The 24,182-nt window shown below is 39.5% G+C and overlaps 1 protein-coding gene across 1 annotated transcript; it reads left to right on the top strand.

Moving 5' to 3' along the window:
* Positions 1 to 601: 601 nt before the first annotated feature.
* On the top strand, positions 602 to 23,219 carry ndufs4 (NADH:ubiquinone oxidoreductase subunit S4). The gene is made up of 5 exons (XM_084054488.1): positions 602 to 753; positions 3,594 to 3,672; positions 19,929 to 20,101; positions 21,764 to 21,837; positions 23,009 to 23,219. Exons 1-5 carry the CDS (start codon positions 671 to 673, stop codon positions 23,110 to 23,112), a joined length of 513 nt encoding a protein of 170 aa, XP_083910614.1. The 5' UTR covers positions 602 to 670; the 3' UTR covers positions 23,113 to 23,219.
* Positions 23,220 to 24,182: the final 963 nt, after the last annotated feature.

The raw sequence follows: 24,182 nt of genomic DNA, 5'->3' as shown, positions 1-24,182 counted from the left end.
TTAAAAAGCACTCTTTGGATTACTGACAACAATGACTGTATATTATTATCCAGTGGTGGAAAGTAACTAAGTACATTTACTTACTATACTTAAGTATAGTTTTGAGGTACTTTTACTTTACTGGAGTATTTCCAATTTGTTATGCTTTCACTTTTACTAAACTACATCTCAGAGTCAAATATTTACTTTTTACAAGTATTATTATTACAATTATTAGAAAACTTTAGTTACTAGTTATTTTGCAGATATACATTATTATATTATAAAATATACATTACCCACTTTATTATATTATAAAATATACATTAGCCTCATAGGCTATTTGAAAATAGCAGATCTACAAGCTCACAACGCGTCACATCGTGTTGTAGATCTTTTTTCATGTTTTGCACTTTTAGTTTTGGTACTTTAAGTATATATACACAATACATTTGTACTTTTAAGTACTTTAAAGTGACATTTTGAACACAGGCGTTTTACTTGTAGTTGTAACAGAGTATTGTTATATTGTGGTATTGCTACTTTTACTTTAAGTAAAATATCTGAGTACTTCTTCCACCACTGTTAAGTGTCTATGGTTTGGTTCATGTGAGCGGAATGCAATGGTCACCTTCAGCAGTTGCTTTTTGGCCTCGCCAGACTCCGTAGCTCTGTGTTGACATTAATAATCATGGCGTCCTCAATGTCACTCCTAGGCTTGGGACGTATCTCTGTGTTCAACGCAGCCACAAAGGCGTTCCTGAATCCCGCCAGGTAAATGACAAATACACGATCAAGTTGCCTGTATTTATTTGTGTGCGTCTTTGATTAGATTATATCTCTGTCCATGTAGGCTGTGTAGAGGAAGCAGTTAACAGGGCCTGACATGTTAGCCACGAGCTAACGAATGCTATGTTTTGTAGCCTATAGCTAAAGCTAAGTAACAGTTGTTATGGACATCACGGTTAGATAATACATGGTGATTACGACATTTATTATGTCTTGTGTTTCTAAAGGAAGTAGTGTACTGAATAAGAAGTATATGTGTCTACTGTCTGTTCAGCTAGACGGCCAGCTAACTGAGTAGTTTTGTGTGTAGTGTAGATTGCTTTCGCTGAAAGGTTAATATTCTTGCTCATTACAGGGCACACACTGTCAGTGATGGAAGAAGTACTCACATGCTTTACTTAAGTAAAAGTACCAATGCTGTAGTGTAATGTAGAAATACAGTTCTAGTATTTAAAATGTACTTTAGTAAAAGTACAAAAGTATAGGCATCAAAATATACTTAAAGTACCAAAAGTAAAAGTACTCATTGTGCAGAATGTCCCAGTTCTCAAGTTCAAAATGTATACAAATATTTTGAAAATGGCCAAAATATGTTTAGGGCTGAAGTGTTTTGTGATAATAATCAAAATCTACAAAGTAACTAGTAACTAAAGCTGTGAAATAAGTAGTGGAGTAAAAAGTACAATAGTTGCCTCTGAAATGTAGTGGAGTAGAAGTAAAAGTAATGAAAATTGGAAATACATCGGTAAAGTAAAAATATCTCAAGTGTACTTGAGTACATGTACTTAGTTACTTTACACCACTGGATACAACTTGATTGCCTTTGCTAAAAGGTTGATATTCTGCTCATTACAGGGGACAAACTATTAGCTACTTCTTCATGAGGATGTCGTATGTCATGTGTGTACGCATTTGGCCACATTTCCAATTCTTAACTTGAACTTGACTAGACATCAGCCCACAAATAACCGCATTGCAGCATCAAGGTGACATTCTTTGGTGATTGGTATAGTTTGGTACCAATATCATTTCTGCTTCATATTTATGCATTTTATTGTGTGTGTACTGTACCTCATGAATAACATTTTAAACGACACATCCAGGCGTCATATCTTTGTAAATGGGAGCATGAGTTTACCCCAGTTGTGGCTTCTGAGTTGTCAATGTGGCTTAACTTTCGGCCATTGAGGGCAGGGCATTATTGTTTTCAGGTAGCCTACAGGCATAGGGTGATGTAGTCCGTGCCATGTGTCATTTCAAGTGTCCAGTCAAGTTAGTGTTGTTAGTTGTTGCCCATTGCCCGTATTGTTCACAAATCCCTATTTTTGTGGAATCCAAATTACCTCCGTAAAGCTATGTTATACCTGATTTGGGTCTGACTGTCTTCGCTTGGCTCTAGTTGGGGCAACAACAAGCAATAACACAGATAATGTTACATATTGAAACTAAGGCAACATGTTTAAGCCTATGCCTTTTTATGTTTATATGTATTCAAGTGATTGCATTTTATTTAAATGTTCTCAATCTTGCATTTTATTTAAATGTTCTCAATCTTGTATGCTTAACTTACATTTTTAAAATATATATATATTAAGTTTATTACAAAATCGGTCAAAAACATTGGCAATCGGTGGTTTAGAACTCTCCAAAATCGGGATCGGCATTGGACCCAAAAATCTGATATCGGTCGGGCTCTAGTTAACAGTCCATAGAACATGTAAGACGGTGTTACTGATAATGATGTATAATAAACTTTAGATCTAGTTTAACTGAATTAAATAATATCATGTTCTTTTCAAAATCAAAAGAAAGCCCAAATCAAAAAAAATATACAGATTTGCATGAATGAAGGCACATTAGGTCATCTAAGTGTTGTGCGTGTTGTGAGGGTGCATACATTTGCGCAACCATAGTATATTATGGTCTCCCATTGTTAAATATGATTTTATATAGTTTTTATGGTTCATGTTTTCATCTAAAGCACCATAGATTTATCATTAACATTGTGTTGCAGCATTGTTATGCCCAGTAGGTTTATAATGTCATACATAAGGAAGGTCACAAGTCCAAGACAGCATTGTTTGTTTTGAACTGCAAGTAAGAGACCACACAAATCCTCTTAACACAAAATGTGTTCCTCTTGAAATAACCTAGCAAATGTTTTTATCTGAAAATATGCAGGAATTCCTCTTATTATTTTGTATATGATCTTGACCTTGACATAACTTTGGAAAAGGACTGCTTTATGGTGTGCCACTTTTGCATGTTCATAAAGAGCTACATAGTTCTTGCCACAGGCACTGCTGACAGTTGGCCAGCGAGACAGCATTAAGCACAGCCTGTCATTAGGACATGAGTGGGAGCCTGCCAGAAACTCACCAGACAGTACTAATGGGGGAGAATTTCCCCCGTCTCTTCCTTTTCACTCCCCTCCCCATCACTTACTCCAAGATAGCGAGTCGATTTACGTAATTTTCCTTTTTGTTGTTGGCATGTAACATTTAATCCTGGGGTTCCCAAATCTTTTTCAGCTAGAGAAAACCTAAAAGAGAAATTTGCTGTCTTTCCAGGACACAAAATTACAAAAATACTTTGACTATTAAAATAGTAAAAAATAATAATCAGTTCTTTTGAAATTTTCAGATTTTTTTGGGGAAAATGTTTGAACTTTTTTGTGTGAAAAAACAAACAAAAGAAAGGTGGAAAAAAAGGTTAGGAAAGGTAAAAAAAACACAACAACAGGATATTTAATCGCAACACATAAAAACGGGTCTGTGACCCTATGTTTGGGAAACACACTGATCTAATCAACTCTGATTTTTCAGGTCTACTAGCACATCCGCATGGAGGCTGGCAGACAAACCAGGACCAGACACGCAACTTATTACTGTGGATGAGAAACTGGTGAGTGTCCCTCTCCATGTGATGGGTCGTTACTTGTTTTCTTTTTCTTCTGTTGCACCAGTGTCCAATTAGGCTATGTTGCATCCCAGTTTGTGTGCGTATGTCTGATTGTGTGTAAGAGTGAGTGAGATTGTGTGTGTGAGTGAGCGTGTGAGAATATTTTTCTAGACAAAGTGTCCAGTGAATGTTCAGTTTGAAAGACAAATTAACAAATTGTTAAAAGTCTGGCCACTATTCTGCCAATACTTGCCTAACAAGTGGCTTTTATTTCAACAAAATCTTGATGGCAAAATGGCAAATCATCAAAAGTGACTTCAAACAGTGGATGATGTGTTGCGCACAAGTGTATAATTAAGAACTTTCATCTTTAAAAAGGATAGTCTTTTTTCTCCCCAATTCAAATGAGCTTTTGTTGGAAAAGTACCAAAATAAACCTTGTATACATAGTATGTGTTGTGGGGAAGGACTGGATCAATGTGAAAGCTGTGCGTTCATTCATTCATGGAGGTGCCATACAAAAAGGAGATTCTCTCTACCCTGCGGCATCTACTGGAGCAATTCTTCTTCTTCTAGGCCAGCTTTCTAATATGTTCCCATGGAACAACTGCAACGATATGAACATTTCCAAAATCACCTATTTTTTATCAAGTAAAATAACTAATGTAAAATACAAATAGGCCACTAGGCGGCCATTGGCCATCATACCCCCCAGGCATGATGTAAGAGCAAAATGTTTACCCTGTGAATGTCAATTTAATTCATAAGCTTACGCACTCACCATCAAAACACGTGAAACTCTTACCCAAATGCTCTAGAGCTCATATAAAAAATAAACGTGAACTCTGGCATTTTGGACAGAGATAGATGTCTGTGCTCTTCCACTTTTGATCCTTTTGAATATAAACTACTCAAGCCCTATATACTTTGTTGAATGATGCATAGTGAAAATAGCCGATCTACAAGCTCAGAACACGTTGCATCGTGGCATATTGTGATATTGTAGATGTGCTATTTTAGCTAAATGTTTGCTTATAGATCTGCTATTTTCCCAAATAAATTCTGTAATTAGATTCACAACATTGTGGTCGTTAGAAAAAGCACCATGAACATTGTTTTTGATCTGTTTTTGTAAAGCAACTAAAGCACAGAGAAAAGCGCTATATAAATGGGATGTATTATTATTAATGCAATATCCAATCACAAATTGGAACCACATGTTGAGGGCCTTCTATTAGAGCATACCGGTACCAGCAAAAGCGCTTTCACTTCTGCCCATAGTGGTTGCACCATCTGTCGCACAAACTATTTCCCCCCACAGCTTCCCCGGGTAGGCAGCCCGGCCTGGTGAAGATCTGCGCTTCGAGGGGCACACTTTTTTGTTAATAACATATTTAGCTACAGCTGGCAATAAAAGTCACACATGTGACACAGGCACAGATGCTCAATAGAATATCTGTTTGAAAAATTGTTGAGGGGAAAAAACAATATTTCTTTGCCCAAACAAATTTCTGTTTATTAGACCACTTCCTGCAAGAGAAAAACAAAGATGTTTTAGTTCCATGGTTTCTTTCTGCTTGTGGTGTTTCCTAATCAATGAAATAAAAAAATATAAAGATATTTTCATCTTTGAGAAGATTTCAGCAAACAATATGCAAAACATTTAGGGAGACTGTTCTTGTTCAAAATGGAATCTTTCAGCTGTTCCCTAGTCATTATCATTACTAGTGAGTCTAAAATCTCCAAAACTGAAACGGTAAATTGCAAGTTTAATAGTCAGTATCAAAGCTGTTACAGCAACTCGGAGACAAGCACCACAACTCAGATGTTTACGAGATTGGGGGCCCCATTTGCCTTTTGAAACTGTGCATGGGCCTGAATGCATATAATGTTGTAATGTTACATTGCATTGCATTGTTGCATGGTGCAGTACACAGCAGAAATACATTAGTATTCTCAGCCAGCTATGTTTTCAGATGTTTACATCAGAATGCCACATTTCAGGCCACTCGATAAGCCCTTGATATTAAGTTAGGAAGTAGTTAGGCAAGAAACTGTTATAACGACGGAGGCGCGCCGTCTGAATCAGACTTGAGCCATGAGAGGCACCGCTGAGCAAGCCGCTAGGCGTGCGAGTTGCCGTGCCAAACGTTGCGAAATCCTCTTCTGCCGATTCAGTGTTCAAGTTCAAGTTACGTCCCGATAGGGACAGAATCGTAGATAATCATGCTGTGACGCCACGCTGCTGTTTCGCCGGGTTAGGTTGTCGTATTCTCAGTAACAGCCGTCCCTAAATTTAGCGTGTAAATGTACTTGATCTTCCTGATTGTTCCAGTCTTCTTGATTGTCTCCGTGATGTTGGTTGACAATACCATACTTATCCAATTCCACTCGGTGCGATAGTTGACGCATAGGGCCTACGACTAAGCATTTCAGTTTATCATGTCAGACATGTTTTTGATATTCTATACCGTTTGCCTGTAAATGGCTTCAAAGATTTGTGGGAGGGGCCTATTTAAAAAAAAGGCATATCATGAACGCAAGATCCAATCAACCCCAAATTGCAATCGCATGTTGAGGGGCCTCTGCAGAGCGCCAACTGTACTTTCCCTTCTGCCCATAGGGGGCGCCACAAATGCATAAAGCTGCACCGTATGTTGTTGAAATGCTTCTGACTAAGTTATAGCTACATTGGACATTGGTTCTTTTTTCCATTTCCTGAAAAGTAACGGTTTTGGACATACAATGTTCCCGTCTGACAGCGATGATATTTTGGTGCACCACATGGTTGATTTAACACTTGTCTGGCAGGATTTGGCAACTGATAAACCTGTTCAAAGCTAACTAGCGGGGGTAATTCCACTGCTGCTCTCCACACATTGCAATACAGCTGTTTGTAATTATTGTAAAATTGCCATTATTGTTTGAAAGTATTGTTAAGTATTTGGTGTTATGTTTGTTCTAAGCCTGTTGCTTTTTCCAAACATGGTCTTCATCTCTTCTCAAACTGTAAAAAAGACAGCCTAAACAGTTACTGATAAGCCAGTGTTGGAAGGTGGTCAAGGTCAGAAACCGTATGCTGATTTAGCATAATTTGAGTAAAGCATACAGGAATGTTGAAAGATCTTCCAGCGAGCGCCGTGTCATTGAGAGATGGAGAAAAGAAAAATAGATAGGAGATATGGAGGAAGGAGGGAGGTGGTGCAGTGGGGAGTGTGGGAGTCTCTTGTGGGCTTGTGGGGGGGGTACTGTGTGTGGGCAGCGTCAGTGCGCTTTTGTCCCAGACCAAAGCTTGACCATACTGGCAGACAAACCTTTGGCTGGGCTGAGTGTCTGTGTCTCTCTCTCTCCTCACAGTAGGGGCCACTGAGAGGAACGGCAGAGGAGAAAAATAGGGCCTCTCTCAAAAAAAAATGGGGGTGTGGAGAAAGAAAAGAAACTAGCATGAAAAAAAAAAAAGAAGATTGTGAGACACCCTGAGATTCTCACGAAAAAGACAGCGGCCACTTCAGTATTGTCGGCCACAGAGGTTCCTTTGTGGCACGCTGTCGCTGGTGGCAGCGGGAAGTACTTTAATGCTCACCCAGACAGGCCAGAGAGAGAGAAAGAGGCCCTCAGCTGTTTACTGTACATTGGTGTCCCTCTCGCACAGGGGAGTAAGTGGAGTGATTTATACTCAAAACGCATCACAGCGTGAGATGTTGTGAGCTTGTAGATCGTCTATTTTCTGTGCACGACACTGGCACGCAACCAAGCATAAATCATGGGTGAGCCTTCCCTCTCAGGCATCCAGCACAAATGTATCCACACCCGTTCACTTGTTCATTCGTCAGGTTATCAATGGTGGTAAATTGGTGTGCTGATCAGACTAGTCAGACAAGGTCTTGCCAGATGCCAATGGGGAGATGATAGGATGATGTTTTGGCACATAGGGCATTTCTGAATAACCTCCTTTCTTTTATTTTGCTATGAAGAAATGCACTCAGTGGCCCTCAGCTGTTTACTGAGGGCCACTGAGGGTATTTAATAGGTACACATGTTCATTAATACAAACAATCTACTCCTCCAAACAGAGAGTGATGTGGCTGCTACTCAGTACACTGATGAAGGCTGGATATCGTAACGTTTGTCATCTTGTCAATTTGAGGCATATGGAATAATAAAAAAGATGGAATTTTATTTCTGAGTGCGACCCTCCATGGTTTGATTTGTTGCAACTCGGTATATAAAGTATTGTATGCAGAAAGGGCCAAGTGATCCAAATTGATCCTTATGGTGGGGTCTCTAACTCAGAGTATGCAATCGCAAAGAGTCAGCCTATGGTTACGTTTGTACAATCTCAGAGTTAAGTTAACACTGTGGATTTTACAATAGAGATTGGGGTCCCAGAGATAAAACAAAACATAAAAAAAAACTATCAAAACAACTATCCAGTCACCCTCTTGATGAGAGAGGTGACTGGATGGTGACACCTGCCTGATACTCAATAGGTGTGTACAATAAGTTAGTAAATTATGGAGACCATCGATCATTTATTTCATACATGCGAGAGAGGTTTGCTGTCACAATCTACTAGATCATCACATATCGTTGCACGTAGTACGTAATTGCCTCCATAATTTCATAATCTTATTGCAAAATACAGCGTTATTCTGTGAAAATACATTGTTTTGAAATGAAAATCCCACAGTCGTAACTAGTGCGTCTGGTTCTTTAGGTTTGCCTGTTTACATTTGTAAGGCAAGACCATGGGCAGCAATCATAAAGCAGTTGCAGCTTCGTAGCATGGCGACTCAGACTGCCTCCAGGCATCACTTTAGGGGTAACCAAGACAATTCAATAAAATAATTATAAATTAACCGTGTAACCATTAGTGTCAACCAGTTACAAATGTCTTAATGGTTACCGGTAATAGTTCCCTACTGTCATTTAAACTGTACACACAATGCACTGCTGCATTCACAACTTAACTGCTGAGTACGACATGCGTGAGAGTGTGTGCAGTGAACAAACAAACTCAAAACTACATATTTTCAATACATAAGAGCTTTGCGATACATTTTTATTTACTAATTTAAATCATCACACATTTGAATTGATTTTTCTTTTTGTCTCGCAATTAATTGTTGTATCCATAGTCTTCTTGCTTGCTCCATTTGTAAATCTAATCACTTTGTTGTTCTTTAAATTTGGGGATTGCTTCCTGGGGGTTTCTCCCAAACCCTATCAAGGAAACGCATGAGAGAAACTCCTGTTCTAGATCAAACTATGACCTGTGATGATGATCCTACTACTTTGATAAGTGCCTTCTCTGCAGGCTGCTACAGACGAACAGCAGAAATCATTCTTAATACCTTGCATACCTGCTATTTTTTTCTCCGACAATTCTTTTAATTCAAAACTAGTCTCAATGTAAGACATTATGGCACATAAAGACCTGCGTGATGGAGCCTCAGTTGTCCAGAGTTGTCCCTCAGAGTGCCCATGCCGGCCAGCTTTTGTTAGTAATTACTGTTTGATTAAGCATGCTGGGCAGCTCCCAGGGTCTGGCTGGCTGGCCACTGATACACAGCTTTACACGGAATGTCTGAAGCCTCTGACGTTAGAGGCAGACTTTACCCAGTAGGACAGAGGGGCACATCACTTTCTTTGCTCTCTCACCCCTGTCCACAAAATGACCATAAGCCTGTCTAACGTAGCAAGTGGTTCAATAAGAATTGCGAGAATTAAAAGCTAGACTGCCAGGAGCTGTAATGGTGCCATAAAAGCCATACCTTCTGCATTGGCTCACGTGTCTTTTGAGTAAGGTCTATCCTGGCCTCTCTCCGTGGGCCAAGCACGCTCCCGCCCTTCACATAAAGACAACACCATCATCTTAAAGTGCTTGTGAAGCCTTGTTATAGAGTTGTCTAAAGGCACTAGGGTTTTACGAGAGCAAGGGGGACAGTTATGAGAGCTTGGGGAAAGGAGTGAGTTGCAGAGAGACGGAGAGAGTATTAAACTGGTTTGATTCCGTTCTATAGTTTGGTTTCTTGTATATTTACGGTAGGGTGATTACATCTGGTCAATAGATTTAGGAAATATTTTCCATGAGGTAAGGGAGTCTGGAAGCTGACATATTTGTTGTTCTGAACAGGGCAAAAATCGCAATTGAGATCAGACGGCAGTCTTGTCAACCTTTGTTAGACAGAGATGTCGGGGGAATTCCTCTGACTGGTAAGCATTTGAGGGAAACCTGGATAACAAAATATAATTTCATTATTGCTCAGATTAGACTGTTCATTTAGTGACACTGAAGAAGTCAACTTCTTAGGTAAAGCATCCCCCCCCCAAAGCAATCACAAACACATTCACTTTACCATTCTTGAAACGCTCCACCCTACGCCGGACAATGAAAGAACCTGTGCTTGCAACAAAAAGTAAGCAGTGTTGTGGACCATGGGTTATTTTTAGTGCAAGCCGTTTTAAGTCTAAAGTACAGGGGTGTAAATTCTCTGAGCCCGTCTAGCCTCAGACACAGAATGACCTACAGTGAAACACACTACATTCACCACCCCCACCCCTGCTCCCTCCCTTTCTCTCATCATTTTCTCCCACCCACCCACTCTCCCCGCCATGCAGACAACCTAAAAGACGGATTTATACTTAGTTGCATGCCGGTGTCACGCACCCAAAAAATCTACAACACGGTGCACCGCTACACTGCGCTCAACGAAGTCTATCAAGCCCTTAAGTGTCTGTTTTGTCTTGTGGTAGCTCTCTCGTATAGCTCGCTTGGGCACAAAATCTCGGGGCTGGAGTTTGGAGTAGCAGATTAGAGGATATGTCTATTTGAAGAGCAAGGGACAAGATGCGTTATTATGCATGATCCACTAAATAGTGTTTAATTCATTAACACTGTTCAACAGAGACCCAAGTCTCTCAACAACTACTGGTTGTTGTAAGCATCTCACTATGGGGACAAAAAGATTGCTTGCTAACAAGCTAACAGTTTCCCCCCATTTCTTTTAGGCTATTCAACAGTCATTTGTTATGATTCTGCTCTACATTATTCTCCTACTCCAAATTAGTTTAACTTGTACACAGTTATTTTGACTGATTTACTGCAGAGCATTTACTAATCACATCATGCTATTTATTTTGGGGTACATTGTAGAAGTGAAATAGTCCTATGAATAATGTGTGGCATTTGAAATTGCAAAAAAATATGTTTGTAATTTCAAATGTCTCACAATTTTGTCATTTGATGTCTCTGGAATAACTTGTACAGAGGAAGAGACTGTTAAGCCACACGTTAACCGCACGTGGTGGAACGTACTTTGCCTTTGGTTTTGTGCATTCCTCTCTGCCGAGAGGTCACTTGGACCTGCATCTTTGTCTAGTAATCTTATCTTAATAACAAACCATACAGTGCCAGAATAAACAAGTGTCGTCTTGTCCAGCATATTCATAAATGCCCCCCCCCACCCTTGTCGGTATGCGTAATGTGAGATTTAAGATGGTGTCTTAGCACCAGCTGCTACTCGTTCGCCTGCGCCAAGCCACTCCCACACATGAGCAACATAATATTTGTTTCTATTAGAGACACTCGTATAGCCAATCAGTAATTGCCGTGTTATTTACACTTCAAAGGCGGTCTGAAGGTTGGAAACCAGCAGAGGGTGATGAGTGAGTCCTTTGGTCTGGGCGTTGGCTGGTCACTGAGGAGGTTAAAGGCTGATGTGTTTGGACTTTCACCACACGCTGATTCTACATGATTCAACTCGGCTGACCTTGTGAGGTCAGCCCCCCCCCCCCCCCCCCCCCCCCCCCCCGCTGCAGTCTCTTGGCATATGGGTGCTCACGTCATTCACAGAACAGAAACCGGCATCGGACCAATGGGACCATGCTCTCAACTTGCCCCGCCATGACAACATCCTTGTGTCATTGTCTTGCAGAGAGCTAGAAGTGAGTCAGGCAATGTCGTAATGTCCTGTCATTAAGACACAAAACCTGGCTGTGTTAGTGACGATGAACGGGAGAAACCACATGGATGCTGTGAGAGTATCCGGTAATTTATCGTCCTGATTCCGGCTGATGCATTATAAATGCATGATCACTTAAAGGAGCACAGCCTATTTTCTTACATGTTTTCATACAATTGGTCCTTACTAAAGCTCATTATAAGATGGCACAATTTGCTTGTACTCACTCCGTTTCTCATTGGTGATCAATGGCTTCCAATGACTTCATCAATGGGTATTCCAAGGTAATAGAAACTAGTCTTTCTCTTCCTGGAAAGTTAGTATGCTGAAATAGAAGCCATTGTTCTTTCATTAAAAAAAGAATAAGTTTGGAATATTTTTTTAAATGACTGATGATGTCACTGGTAGGCAGGTTTCTGAAGTGTCCTCAGCCCTCCGAGACACAGAGTGAGTAGACAAATGGTACCATCTTATAATGAGCATTATTGAGGACCAGTAGATAGGTTGAAAATGGGTGAACTGGTCCTTTAAGTGAAGAAGCTGAAAGTTATTTATTTTGTAAATTGTCAATGGAGTAGCTCCATTTTATTCCTTGGATTAAATCACAGATTAGTCTCAGTTGTATGTTTTTTAGCTTTGGGAGACAGTCCTGTTAAAAGATATTGATTTCGCTGTCCAAGACCATAGGGATAACAGATGCGAGTTCTATTTTAGGGTTTATTTTCACTTTAAGATAATCCTGTTTCTAAAGAGCCCCAAAGAGAGTATCACATGATGGAGGGAAAAAGACAGGGTCATTTAATTCAATAAGTGTATGAACAGTAATGTGCCTGGAAGACATGGAAGTCCTGCTACTCGCCTCTTTTTAATTCCCTCCTCTACATTTTTGTCAAACCTCTTGAGACCCCAGATCCCCTAGTATGAAATGCTATTCAGAAGCCCCTTACACATATTTTTCATCAAAATTAATCAGTTACACACATTTTTACTCTAGAACTTAGAGAAATCATTTGCTTTGGCATAGTATCTTTTTTCAAAAATAAAGCAGTGCTTTAATTTCATTCAAATATTCCCATTACAACAATGCAGTGCTTAACACAAATGTCCTCCAACTTTCTTTCCATTTGGAGCACACCTGCAAATGCCATTAGAAGGAATATGGAGGCCATATTTTATGTCAGTGAGTGTTTAATAATGGGTACATTTTGAAATGCAGCTGTACAAACTGATTAGACTGAGATTAACTTCTGGAAATTCACCTGTGACTCAGTCCAAACTGACAAGACATGCTGAAGGATATAGGATCAGCATGGGAACTGTAATGAAAGAACATGCGTTATGCCATCATCGTCAAAGCATTTCAAGGACATTCTGTGAAGTCTGTTTTACCAAATACATAAATATAATGTTCTGAAATTAAAAATTTCCTCTTTAAAATGTGTAATTTGAGAACGTGTGTGTTTAAACCACATGAACCTTAGCTTCCCTATTCTGGGGCAAACACTTGGTGGTAATGGCGCATCTACAAGTTCACAATGCAATCACGTTGTAGATTGTATATTTTTGGCAAAGATATTTAGTATAGAGCAAAAACAGAAGGGCGGCCTAATATAGAGCCCTTGTGGAATCTCTGTACGTGTACGTCTGTAATTCACATATCTCGAGAACAGTTCGGCACACGCGTCACAGACGACCCGAGGGAGTGCCGTGACCGGTATCAAGGCGGTTGGATTGGCGGTTGTGCCAGACCTGCCAGAAAAGGCTCTGGCTGTGGCCACACCACACCTTTTGATTAGTCAGTACATTTTTCATAGTGAGTTTGCACTCACATTCTCCAGACATTTACCACTGCACAAGGACTTTTCCATATGGGCGCAAAGGGGACACTCTGACAATGGGTAGAATGGGTGGGTATTGCATAACAGGGTGGGGATGCATTGCATCGTTCCCAACTTGCATCGTTCCCGATTTGGCCGGTTCCCAAACGGCCATTGGTCTAGTAGGGTTTAAAGGGTCATGAAACCCTAGGCTGAATGTTGTAGTTGTGTCAATTGCGTGTTGTATAAAGTCAATCTTATTCAGCCTGCCATGTTTTTACTCCTCTGTAATTTTTAACCTGAACTGGACAACAAACTACAACACCGTTTTTCTTCTGTCAACTCTGCTGTTTAGACTCATTTAGGACCAGAGTGATTATTATTTTCTTCTTCCTTTTGTCTTGTTAACACAAAAATCTCTTACCCCAGGCCTGTTTGGCGCATTAGGGGTACCAGCATTCAAGAACTCTGGAGGGCCCGGCGGCCCCACAGCGACAAGCCCCCAGTGCTCTTTATTCGCCAGGAAGCCTGGAGGTGTCAGAAATATCGACACGCTCTTATGTGACGGAGACTTTGCCAGCCTTTTACCCCCCTGGTCTTAAGCCCGGCATTCTGTATCCCCAGCCAGGTATTGTAGGGTCCTGTGAAGGCTCTGTGAATAGTGTCAAACTTCATACTTTTCATTTTGCTTCCTGTACGTGGCAGAATAAGAAGTGCCCGTCGTGTGGGTTTTCCTTTTGTACTGGCCCTCCCTAGTCTTCCTGGGAACACATCACATTCCGGCTACAATCGTTCCCTTTGTGGGCGCGGGCATTGTGGATGCGTCTGGTGCGCTGATGGCCTTACTAGCTTTCCCTCTAATGTATGCAAATATCATAAAAGTCTAGACGAGTGTTTTTACACACAATGTAAGATATTAGGGCAAAGTGTTTTTCAGTGCTTCGGGGGGGACCCTCTGTTTTGACACATCGAAACTTCGCAAAGCACCTTTTGTGCTCATCCGCGCATAACTTTGATTTAAGGGCGGCTACATCTGGAGAGATTATTGCACAAGTTTGCCATACATGGCCCCCATGTGTCAGCTATGGTTTATGTAACACACATATGCGTAACCATAGACTGGCCCGCTAATCCTGAGGGAATAATGTCGAACCCTCGCCTGCGTCTGGTATAGAGATTTTCATGCGTTCATCTCTGGGAGGACAGGAGAAACCACAGAACAACTCATGGATGTTTTCAGTCCAACCACAAGATAATTGATTTGTCTTCTTTACTAATAGTTATATTACAGTTTTATTCCTCCATATTTCCAACTCCTAAATTTACTGTACGTCATTCTTTTTGTGTGAGCCCTCTCCAACAACCTCCTCGTGTGTGTTAGCTTTTTGTGACATATTCATGTCATTTTCTGTAAAAAAAAAAAAAAGTAGTATCTTCCATCAAATTTAAATGGCAGCTTTTGTCAATCATACCTTTATTTGTTTGAGTGTTTTATCCACCCGAACAAACGGATCTTTCTCTATCCCACGGATCTAATAGAAAACAACATTATATTTGAGCAATTCAGTAGCAGTTATAGTGCTGGCCCCTGAGATCAAATACAATTTGTCCATCTTTGTTTTGGGCCCTCTCCGACTGCCCCGTCTGATACCATGTCATGAACTGTCTTCCAGTTTCCCCTTTTGGTGAAAAGAACCTGTTTTTCTTATGCCGCTGACAAGTAGAATTGCCAAGGTTAAGTATATAAGGCAACCGGAAATAATTACCTAGTACTCCAGACGTTTTTTTTCTCCCCCTTGTCCTTTTCTTTTCATTTGAACAATCTTTTTAATGTGTACATGTTGTTCACGATTAAACACATTCTGGCCCCACTGCGATGTTGGCAGAAGATGTTGTTTCAGTGAAGCAAGCTGTGTTTAAGCAATTGGAGCTGTAATTTACTAGGCTTAACTCTCATTGAGGGGAAAGTTCTGCACCAGAGGGAAGGTGGGCTTTTGTGTGGAGTTCATGCTAAAAAGACCCCCTTTATACAAATCAACTGGCAGATGAGAGACAATGATGAAAATTTGATTCTTTGAAGTTGTAATGGCCATTGAAATGTGTAAAATTCTTGTATTGAAAGGGTAGCACCCTGGAAAGCCCTCATTCTTGGGTGGCTGCTGCCTGCGTGCTGGGAGGTTTGTCTGTGTTTTGTCGCCGACTTCCCATTGCTTGTTTGCTAATTCCCTGAAGAATTGTACGAGATCCTGTATAGGAGCTTGAATGGGTGCAGTTGCCCTGGAATATGCATTTACTCCCCAAGCCCCCCCCCCCCCCTTCTTGCACTGGACTTTCTGAAGGTCTTGAATACAAAAAAAGAGAGTGAGAGAGAAAAATAAGTTATATTTAGGTTGAGGTGTGTTGTCGCCTGAATCAGTACTATTTAGCTATAATATGAATGCAAATTGTATACTATTGGTTTTCCTCTTTTTGCACTATTGGAAATGTTACATATCTTGTTAACATTTTATGTACTTATCTAGTTTGATTAATATAACACAATAATGTGGCTGTGCTGTATGTTTTAATTACAGAATAGTTTCCGAGTTTAATATAGTATCCCTAGAAAACCAAAATGTACAGATAAAGCAAGCTAGTCTCATTGTTGGTTATATATATGTTTCAAAATATTACGCAGGTAAAAGATTCATCAGGTAGTTACTTATCAGATCAGGATGTTTTGTTTTGGATTAACACATTTGTGTCATTCAGATTTGTTTGTACATTGTGCCAAGATGCATCTTAATTCTTCAATTCATATGTATTGCTGTTGTTTAAGATCAAGTTGTTCTTGTCATGGACTGTATCTACAGCTTATTTATATACTTTGTGTTTGCAAGTTTACAGCTTCGTTTTAGAAGACATTACAGGTTTTGATTATGCTAGCATTTTGCCTCAGCACTGTTAACTTCTCCATTGTTTTTCTTATGTTTGAAGCATGAATTTAATAGCAATTTCTTCCACATCATTTGTCACAATGTTACTAAAAAACAGTCCTCTAAGGCAGGATTTCTTTGGAGTAATAACCATTCATTCTTAATGTGGAAGCTTGTGGTCTAGTCTAGTGAGGTTGTTAAAAGCTTCTGGTTGAAGTCCCAGTCCAGCAAGGATTGTCTCTATACTATTTTTTATTTTACCTTTATTTACCATGAGGAGGTTAGCTGAGAACAAATTATCTTTTTCAGGAACACCCTACTTCACACTCACACACACAAACTAATACGGAAGATTTTTTATATGCCACAGATTAATTTCTAGTCCTGAATTTTCTTATTAGGACCATGGGCAACCACTATATTGACTTTTGCCTCGTCTGTAATACAAGGACTGACAGTTTTTCCCCCTATGTTTTTTTTGTTGAACTACCTCAGCAGTCATATACATTACAGCCAACCTCTGAGAACCTCTTTGTACAGACCTCAACACTTCATATTGACCTAGTTTACTGGCGCAAGAAAAGAAAGACATCAGTCACCAACTCAAATGAAAGTCAAAAGAGAGATCCTGGCAGACCCTTGGCCAGTCTGTCACCACAAACGGGTCAATTAGTTATGTTCTTCTGCACAACACATCAGCGATGGTTATAGCATGGGGACGTAGCATAATTGGGAAGCGTTCGCTTCCTTTGTTCTTTGTTTTGTCTCCTGCCTCTGAACCTTCATTCCAGCTCCATGTTTTGTCTTCTTTAAGTGGTGTGGCACTGACCGATTAATTCTCAGCCACTGATCTACTTGATATCTATTGTTCATTTGAAAGGAATTCATTGTACATTATAACTTACTCCCACAAGCTGGTTTGGGATTTTCTGTTTAATTTGCCAGTGATGTAGTCATGAAGTCTCCCAAGACAAATAAATCAAGCCAACTTAAGTACATTTTGTCCAAATGATCTACTATGGGAAAAAAATATTATATATTATTGAATAGCATTTTATACCTAATTTTGTTTTTTTTACGGCATGGCTCTGTGGAGGCTAGTTCTTGGGACAGTGGTTCCCAAAGTGCAGTCTGGGGACCCCCAGGGGTCTTTATGGAGGTTCCATGGCGTCCTCAGCTAAATGATTGATTGATGAACCCAAAAAACACTTACAGGTTTGTAACTCTGACAGTGTACAAATGGAACCAAATGGACCCATTTAGTTTCATTTGTACACTGTCAGAGTTATCGGGGTCTATGGCCTAATGCATACCAAACTAGGGGTCCTTGAAATAAAAAAAAAGTTTGAGAACCACTGCTTTAGGAGAGGGTCTGTCTTTGTGTCTGTCTGGTTGTTTGGGCCACATTTTGCAAACTGCTGGACTGATCAGCGCCAAATTTCTTGAGTATTTTGCCAGTAGGACAAGGAAGTACCTCATAATTATTATTACATATTGTGTATACTCACTCACTGTTTTCTGAGTCCAATATAGCTTTTATTTAGTCACAAGCTCTTGTTAATACTTCATTGGTTCAATATGTATAAAACCCACAGACACACTTAACTTAACCTCTTTTCTTTTTTTAAGTTAAAGTGAAAGTGGTGCCACAATCCGTCAAATCCGTCACGTGGCCTGACGCCCAGAGCGCCACAATCCGTCAAATCCGTCATAAAAAAAAAATCAAAAAAAAAAAAAAAAATTCAAAATAAAAGTTTTTTTTTTGGGGGGGGGAAAAACATGTTCAGAACCCAAGATATGATGATTTGAAGATTTGCTGCTCCATCCACTCCTTGCTTAACCTATAACTTAAAAAGGCTGTATCTCGCTTCCTAAGCACTTTTTTTTTTACAATGAATTTTGGCTGTGGCACTCAGAGCCAAAATTCCATAAACATGAATAAATAAGCTTGGCACTGAATGAGTTAATTTACGAAAAAACTAAAAAAGTTGAAATATGGAGATATGAGGTTTCTGCCCAACAGCGATGAAATACTGTATTTTGAAGTATTTAACTTACATTTTATTATGGAAGTGGTGATACAGACTTAAACCTTGCCCGAATATGGGCAAATATTTATGACCTAAAATAGTTCATAGAAAGTGCAACATTTTCTATCTAACTATCTAACTTATAAGAAAACAAATGCAATTTTACAAAAATAACTTTTTAATATAGAAAGTATGAAAAGTTTCATTATATTATGAGCAAGAACACAAGTAAATATAAACGCAAGAACTGAACTGAACTACTTAAAGGACAACTTTGTTTTTTTTACAACCAAGGTTTATGTTTTAGATTGTAATTAAAGTAAATAAAATATATATTTTTTTCATTTACTGCTTTCTATAGTTTTAGCAATTTTCGCCATCTTTTTTACAGTGGGCGGGGGCATTCTGTCCAGTGGCTAAATATGCCTTTTTCTACACAATAACCCCGCGTTTTCTTTATTATTATTTACAGTAGCTCTTCTAGCCCCCAATAACTCACATCTGGCCATCAAAGACCACAGGACCTTTTTTATTGTGTAAAAAAGGCATATTTAGCCACCGGACAGAATGCCCCCGCCCACTGTAAAAAATATCACGAAAATTGCTAAAACTATAGAAAGCAGTAAATGAAGAAAAAATAACACTCACCTTTTATTTACTTTAATGACAAGCTAAAATATGAACCTTGGTTGTAAAACAACAAAGTTGTCCTTTAAGCCCTATTCAAACATACAAAAAAAAATAGCATATGTACAAGCTTGTAGTTTTGAAAACCTTTGAAAATGATCGCCTCTATTGACCTTATTCCTGGCCTTCTCCAGGGCGCCGCCATTGCGTCTTACAGGGGCCGCCATTGAGTTTTTCTCTGTGTGCTGCTTCATTCAATATCTGTTCACTTCCTCCCTAGTAGCTACAGCAGGTGTAATGCAGGTAATCAGTGAGTTGACAAATTTTGCAAAAGAAACAAGCAGCCAGGTCTATGAAAACAAGCCCAAAAGAAGCAACTAGGCTCAGTTTTACCACTTCACATCGGCTATTTGAAAACAGCAGATCAACAAGCTCACAATGTGTCACATTGCGATGTTATGAGCTTGTAGATCTGCTATTTTCAACAACAACAAAAATTGAAACATTTGAACACAAATCTTGTATGGGGTCCCTGGCACCACATATTTTCTGGGAGTAATATGTATTTGTCTGCGACTCTGCGGACAAATACATATTAATCTGAGGGTCCTTGATATGAAAAGAAAACATTAGAAAGCAAGCCCAATTAAGTAACTACACTTTTAAAAAAGACCCAAATTTCTTATTGTAAGCAGACATGGCAACACTGGTAAACAGGAAACTCATTGATATGGGGCTTCCCACCTCCCCTACTCCGGGCATGGCCAGGCCCACAGTGGGTGTGGCCAGGAATAAGGTGAATACAGTTCAAAATAACGACACCAGGTTTAAAGTGGTTAGAAATCAGGAAACATTGGCTAAGTTTTTTAATTATATGAACGTGTGCTTTTCTCTGTCTCTCCCCAGGACATCACCACATTGACAGGTGTGCCAGAAGAGCACATCAAATCACGCAAGGTGCGCATCTTTGTGCCAACCAAGACAGCCATGCAGTCAGGAATTAACAGCACTAAGAAATGGAAGCTGGACTTTGATACCAGAGAGCGATGGGAGAACCCTCTGATGGGCTGGTCCTCCACGTAAGTACAGCCCACATGCCAGTTTCTAAGTACTTTCATATAAGAGCACTGAAGTCTGACATAATTTACGCATCCTACCTGGGTCACCCATTCTGAATTCCCATAGACATGTTTAATATTGCGTCAAATAAGAACTGTTCCAAAAATAAATGAACAAACCCGGCAGTTTGACTCATATGGGTATGAAACATCAACTGACGATGAAAAAAAGCTAATATTACTGCCGCCGAATTAATTACATTTTCCCCAGAAACGGACTGTATCAAATATGAGGGACTGACTATCGTAAACGATACAGAGCCACCTCCCTGACAATAGCGCCAGGACAATTTGTTTATTTTTGGGCCACAATTATTATATGAGACGATTCTAAGATGACCCAATGTTATTTTCCATAGAGAAAAACTTCCGTGACCCAGGGGATGAACGAGTGACGTCAGGACTTTGGTACTCTATTATGGATGGATCATAATAGATGTGTTTTCACACCTCCTACAATTGTAATGTCTTGCTTTGCAACCCCATGTAATAACAATATTAGGAGGCGGGTGTGGGGGTTAAGCATATCTCTGCTGTCCAGCGCGAAACTGCTAACTCCAAAACGCTCATTGTTCAGGAAACGAAAAAACAAAATATACGTTTTTCAGAAAATGAAGAAAACCTTATATTTTTAGAACAAAGCAATACTACCTCATCATAGTTGGTATAGTAACTGTATATATTGTGAGATACTTGCATGTGTCATTATATTATCAACACTTTACCCAAATCGCGGGTAAATCAACACTTTACCCAGCGCGATTGGAGTTAGTAGTTTCAGACGAGCAGAAATCAAGCTGAAATGGAGTTAGGTGTCCAAACAACAGTAGCTCCACTCGCTGCTGAGAGAGAGGTTTCAAAAGGGTACAGATTCCCAAAAGCTAACAATGGATCTCCAAGCTCACAATGCATCACAACAACGTGTGAATTAATGCCCTGATGCTTCATGACACTTATTATATAGGCCTACAACAATAAACAGGATCCAGGATTACAATAACTTCTGCAAAGAGGTAGTAGAACACTAGCACGACAGAAATGCTATGAACGTCTTTCTTTATCACAATGCTCTCCTCATTAAACACTTCATAGATTTTAGAAATATAATTACTTGTTTTCATAACATTAGCGTCAGTGCTAAGTTTGATAAACAGGTACACTGCATAGTTTTAACAGACTACGGGGAGTGTGTTTACGTGTTCCTCCTCCTCGTTCACTGCGCAACGCGCACTGCTAATGCTGTGAAAGCAGCACTGTGTAGAGGAGAGGGGGGAGTTGTTTGTTTTTGACGGACAGTTTGAGGATCCAATGGAGTTGGGAGTTTTCGTCTGAGGCGCTTTTTAATACTTTTCATTGGTTCAAATGTTTAGATTTTTTACACAGATGTGAAGGGTGTTCAATAGCGTCGATTTATGAAAAAAAGATGAGAATGGAGTTAGCTGGTTCGTCCTGGACACCGACGATATGGTGCTCATTTGTGTAGTTGGATACTTTTGATTGTGTCTTGTGCTTGGGATATCAATATTTTCTATAGTGTGAGTCACCTTTTGTCATCACCATTCTGTGGCTCTTCAGTGAACCATGAACCCATCAGTGAATCTATTGGCTCATTTTGTCTTTCAGGGCTGACCCCTTATCCAATATGCTCCTAACGTTCAGCACCAAGGAAGATGCCATCGCCTTTGCTGAGAAAAATGGTAAAAGAATAATAATAAGTGATCTTTATATCTCTTTGTGAAAATGCGAGTTTACTTGGAGCAAAATGTTACCAGGCCAAATATTAAAACACTTCAAATCAAACACAAAAACTTTAAGCTTTTTGGGGAAGTGATCCACTTTGGAAAAAACGAAACAATAACGATGACCTTGAATTTGACGTGTCAAGATTGCTCAAGCTCAAAGGTCATGTTGCCAAATCTATCTATATTTAACTGTTTTCAAGTTGCAGTGGAAAATGTCATTTTGATTGATGACCCCTTGACCCACAACTTTGAACTCAATTGATCTTAATCAGTTGATGGATTACTGTATATATCAGAAATAGAAAGAGGAACATTTTGTTCTGTGTGACTATTTTTAAGTAATAATAAAAAAATATTTCACTTGCAGACATCACTTATTTTCTCGTTCAGTCTGCATAGATTAAACCTTTTCCTTCTATTTATCCAGGCCCTTAACAAAGACCAGGCCAGTGGTTTGTCTGCATTTTCTTAGTTTGAAGTAGATTGGACTATTTTTGACAACGTTATGGCCAAAAAAGGATTTTGAGCATATTGGCCTAAACCAATTTACCCCCAAAAAATAATCAGGTTATCTATGGACCATTGCCCACCACTACTGAAAATTTCATGTCATTCCAATCCAGTCATTTTCTCGTTAATGCAACAGGCTAAAAACAGATTTGTTGCAAAAGGTCTGTGAAAAAGTGAAAGCAACACAGTGTTGTGGTATTGATGCCAGTAAATTCTTTGTCTTGCTGAAAAGCAGGTTTTACTCCGTCATACTTCATTGCCTACACGGCCAAATGGAGTTGTCTCAGTTGTATGCATCATTACAAGCTAGCACCCACTAACCTGGTGGAGAATGAGGTCTCATCATGCTTGACAGTCCAGCAAAATACAGCAGAAAGTACACCGAGAAGTAGATAATTGAACCATCTGGTAAGCTTTGTAGAAGCCGAACAAAGGAAATTGGCTCTCTCTGTTTATTGCACCAGAGCAGAGATTAGGACAGTCCTATCTACACACAGCCTGTTGATGTTTACAAAACACTTCATTGTGGTTGGAAAGCATCCAAAATGAATATACGAGATGTCCTCTGCCCTGTTACTTATTGTAAAAAAAAAAAAAAATCTTTACCCCCTTCCAGGTTGGAGTTACGACATAACAGACAAAAAAGAAAAGAAGCCCAGGGTGAAATCTTACGGATTAAACTTCTCCTGGAACAAGAGAAGCAGGAGGTCCACTAAGTAAAGTGATGACACCCATCTGTTAGTTTTCTTGACCTGCGTGTGCTCTGCTGCAGACCTGTACATTCTCAACTTGTCAATAAACGGATAAATATGTGTGTAAAAACGGTATCTGGTCTCTGGTAACTATTTTATTGTTGCTTCATTAAGGTGAACAGAACTATATAAATTATCTCATTCTGCCTCAGTAGTAGAGCTGCATAACGGCAGTTCAAAGCAGCTACTGATTTTAATAACCTGTGTAAAGAAGCGGTATACACGTAGAGCAAAAATCCAACAAAATGTTTCTTGTGTGAGTGTCCGTCCCCTTCCCATTTGCTGAGATGTGTTTGTGTCCGACAATTATTTTGAATAAGAATGGAGAACAGATCTTGGAAAGATTCCCATCGATCTTATGGAGTTATGAGTACCATCATCTAGATCGTGGTTTGGTCCATGTGTGACCTTCAACTTTTCAGTGGGACGCACCACGTCAACATATGATTTTGATCGTTTCACAGAACTTTGTGTGATAGTGATTGTTGAAATGGAATCTTTGAAAATGGCTCAGAACAGTCAACAACTCTGTTTAAATAAAACCATCTGTTAAAATGCCATCAGACACAGTATTTCAGGTTGAAGCATCAGTTGTATTGTGGCTCCATATATAGTTTTGATGGTATGAGCTGTACTTGATATCTTAGTAATTCACTTTTAACCACTTTCAACTTGTCATTCTTATTTTTGGCATGTCTTAAACAAAAATGCTCACACCACATGTGAGCTTGTAGATTGGCTATTTTTGATACTTTTGCAAGTGTAAAAGTAGTTGTAGTAAATCTTTATTTCGGTCCATTTAAAAGAGCAAAAATACATAAATACATTAGAGTCCACTTATACAAGTGGCACCGAAAAGGTGTAGGCTGAAGCCGAAGCTTATTTTGCCTACCCTTTTTGAAAAAAAAACGTTGGTTTCGAAGATAAAATAAAAAGTAGTAACACATTGGTTTAAGGATAAGGATAATTCATTTTAACAAGTCGTTCATGAAAGTCCTTGCGGTCTTGTTTCCAATGAGAACCTGTGAGCAATTAGGG

The sequence above is a fragment of the Gymnoscopelus microlampas genome (assembly GCF_963454915.1).
Source record: "Gymnoscopelus microlampas genome assembly, chromosome: 4".
NCBI classification, from domain to species: domain Eukaryota; kingdom Metazoa; phylum Chordata; class Actinopteri; order Myctophiformes; family Myctophidae; genus Gymnoscopelus; species Gymnoscopelus microlampas.
Note: the sequence above shows the minus strand (reverse complement) of the source record. Positions and strands in the feature narration are given on the sequence as shown.

Bases quoted from the DNA above. Each gene is read 5' to 3' on its own strand.
- ndufs4 (XM_084054488.1), top strand. From the start codon at position 671: ATGGCGTCCTCAATGTCACTCCTAGGCTTGGGACGTATCTCTGTGTTC. The intron at 20,102-21,763 runs GTAAGTACAGCC...TTTGTCTTTCAG, and splicing joins CTGATGGGCTGGTCCTCCAC to GGCTGACCCCTTATCCAATA. The intron at 21,838-23,008 runs GTAAAAGAATAA...ACCCCCTTCCAG, and splicing joins CGCCTTTGCTGAGAAAAATG to GTTGGAGTTACGACATAACA.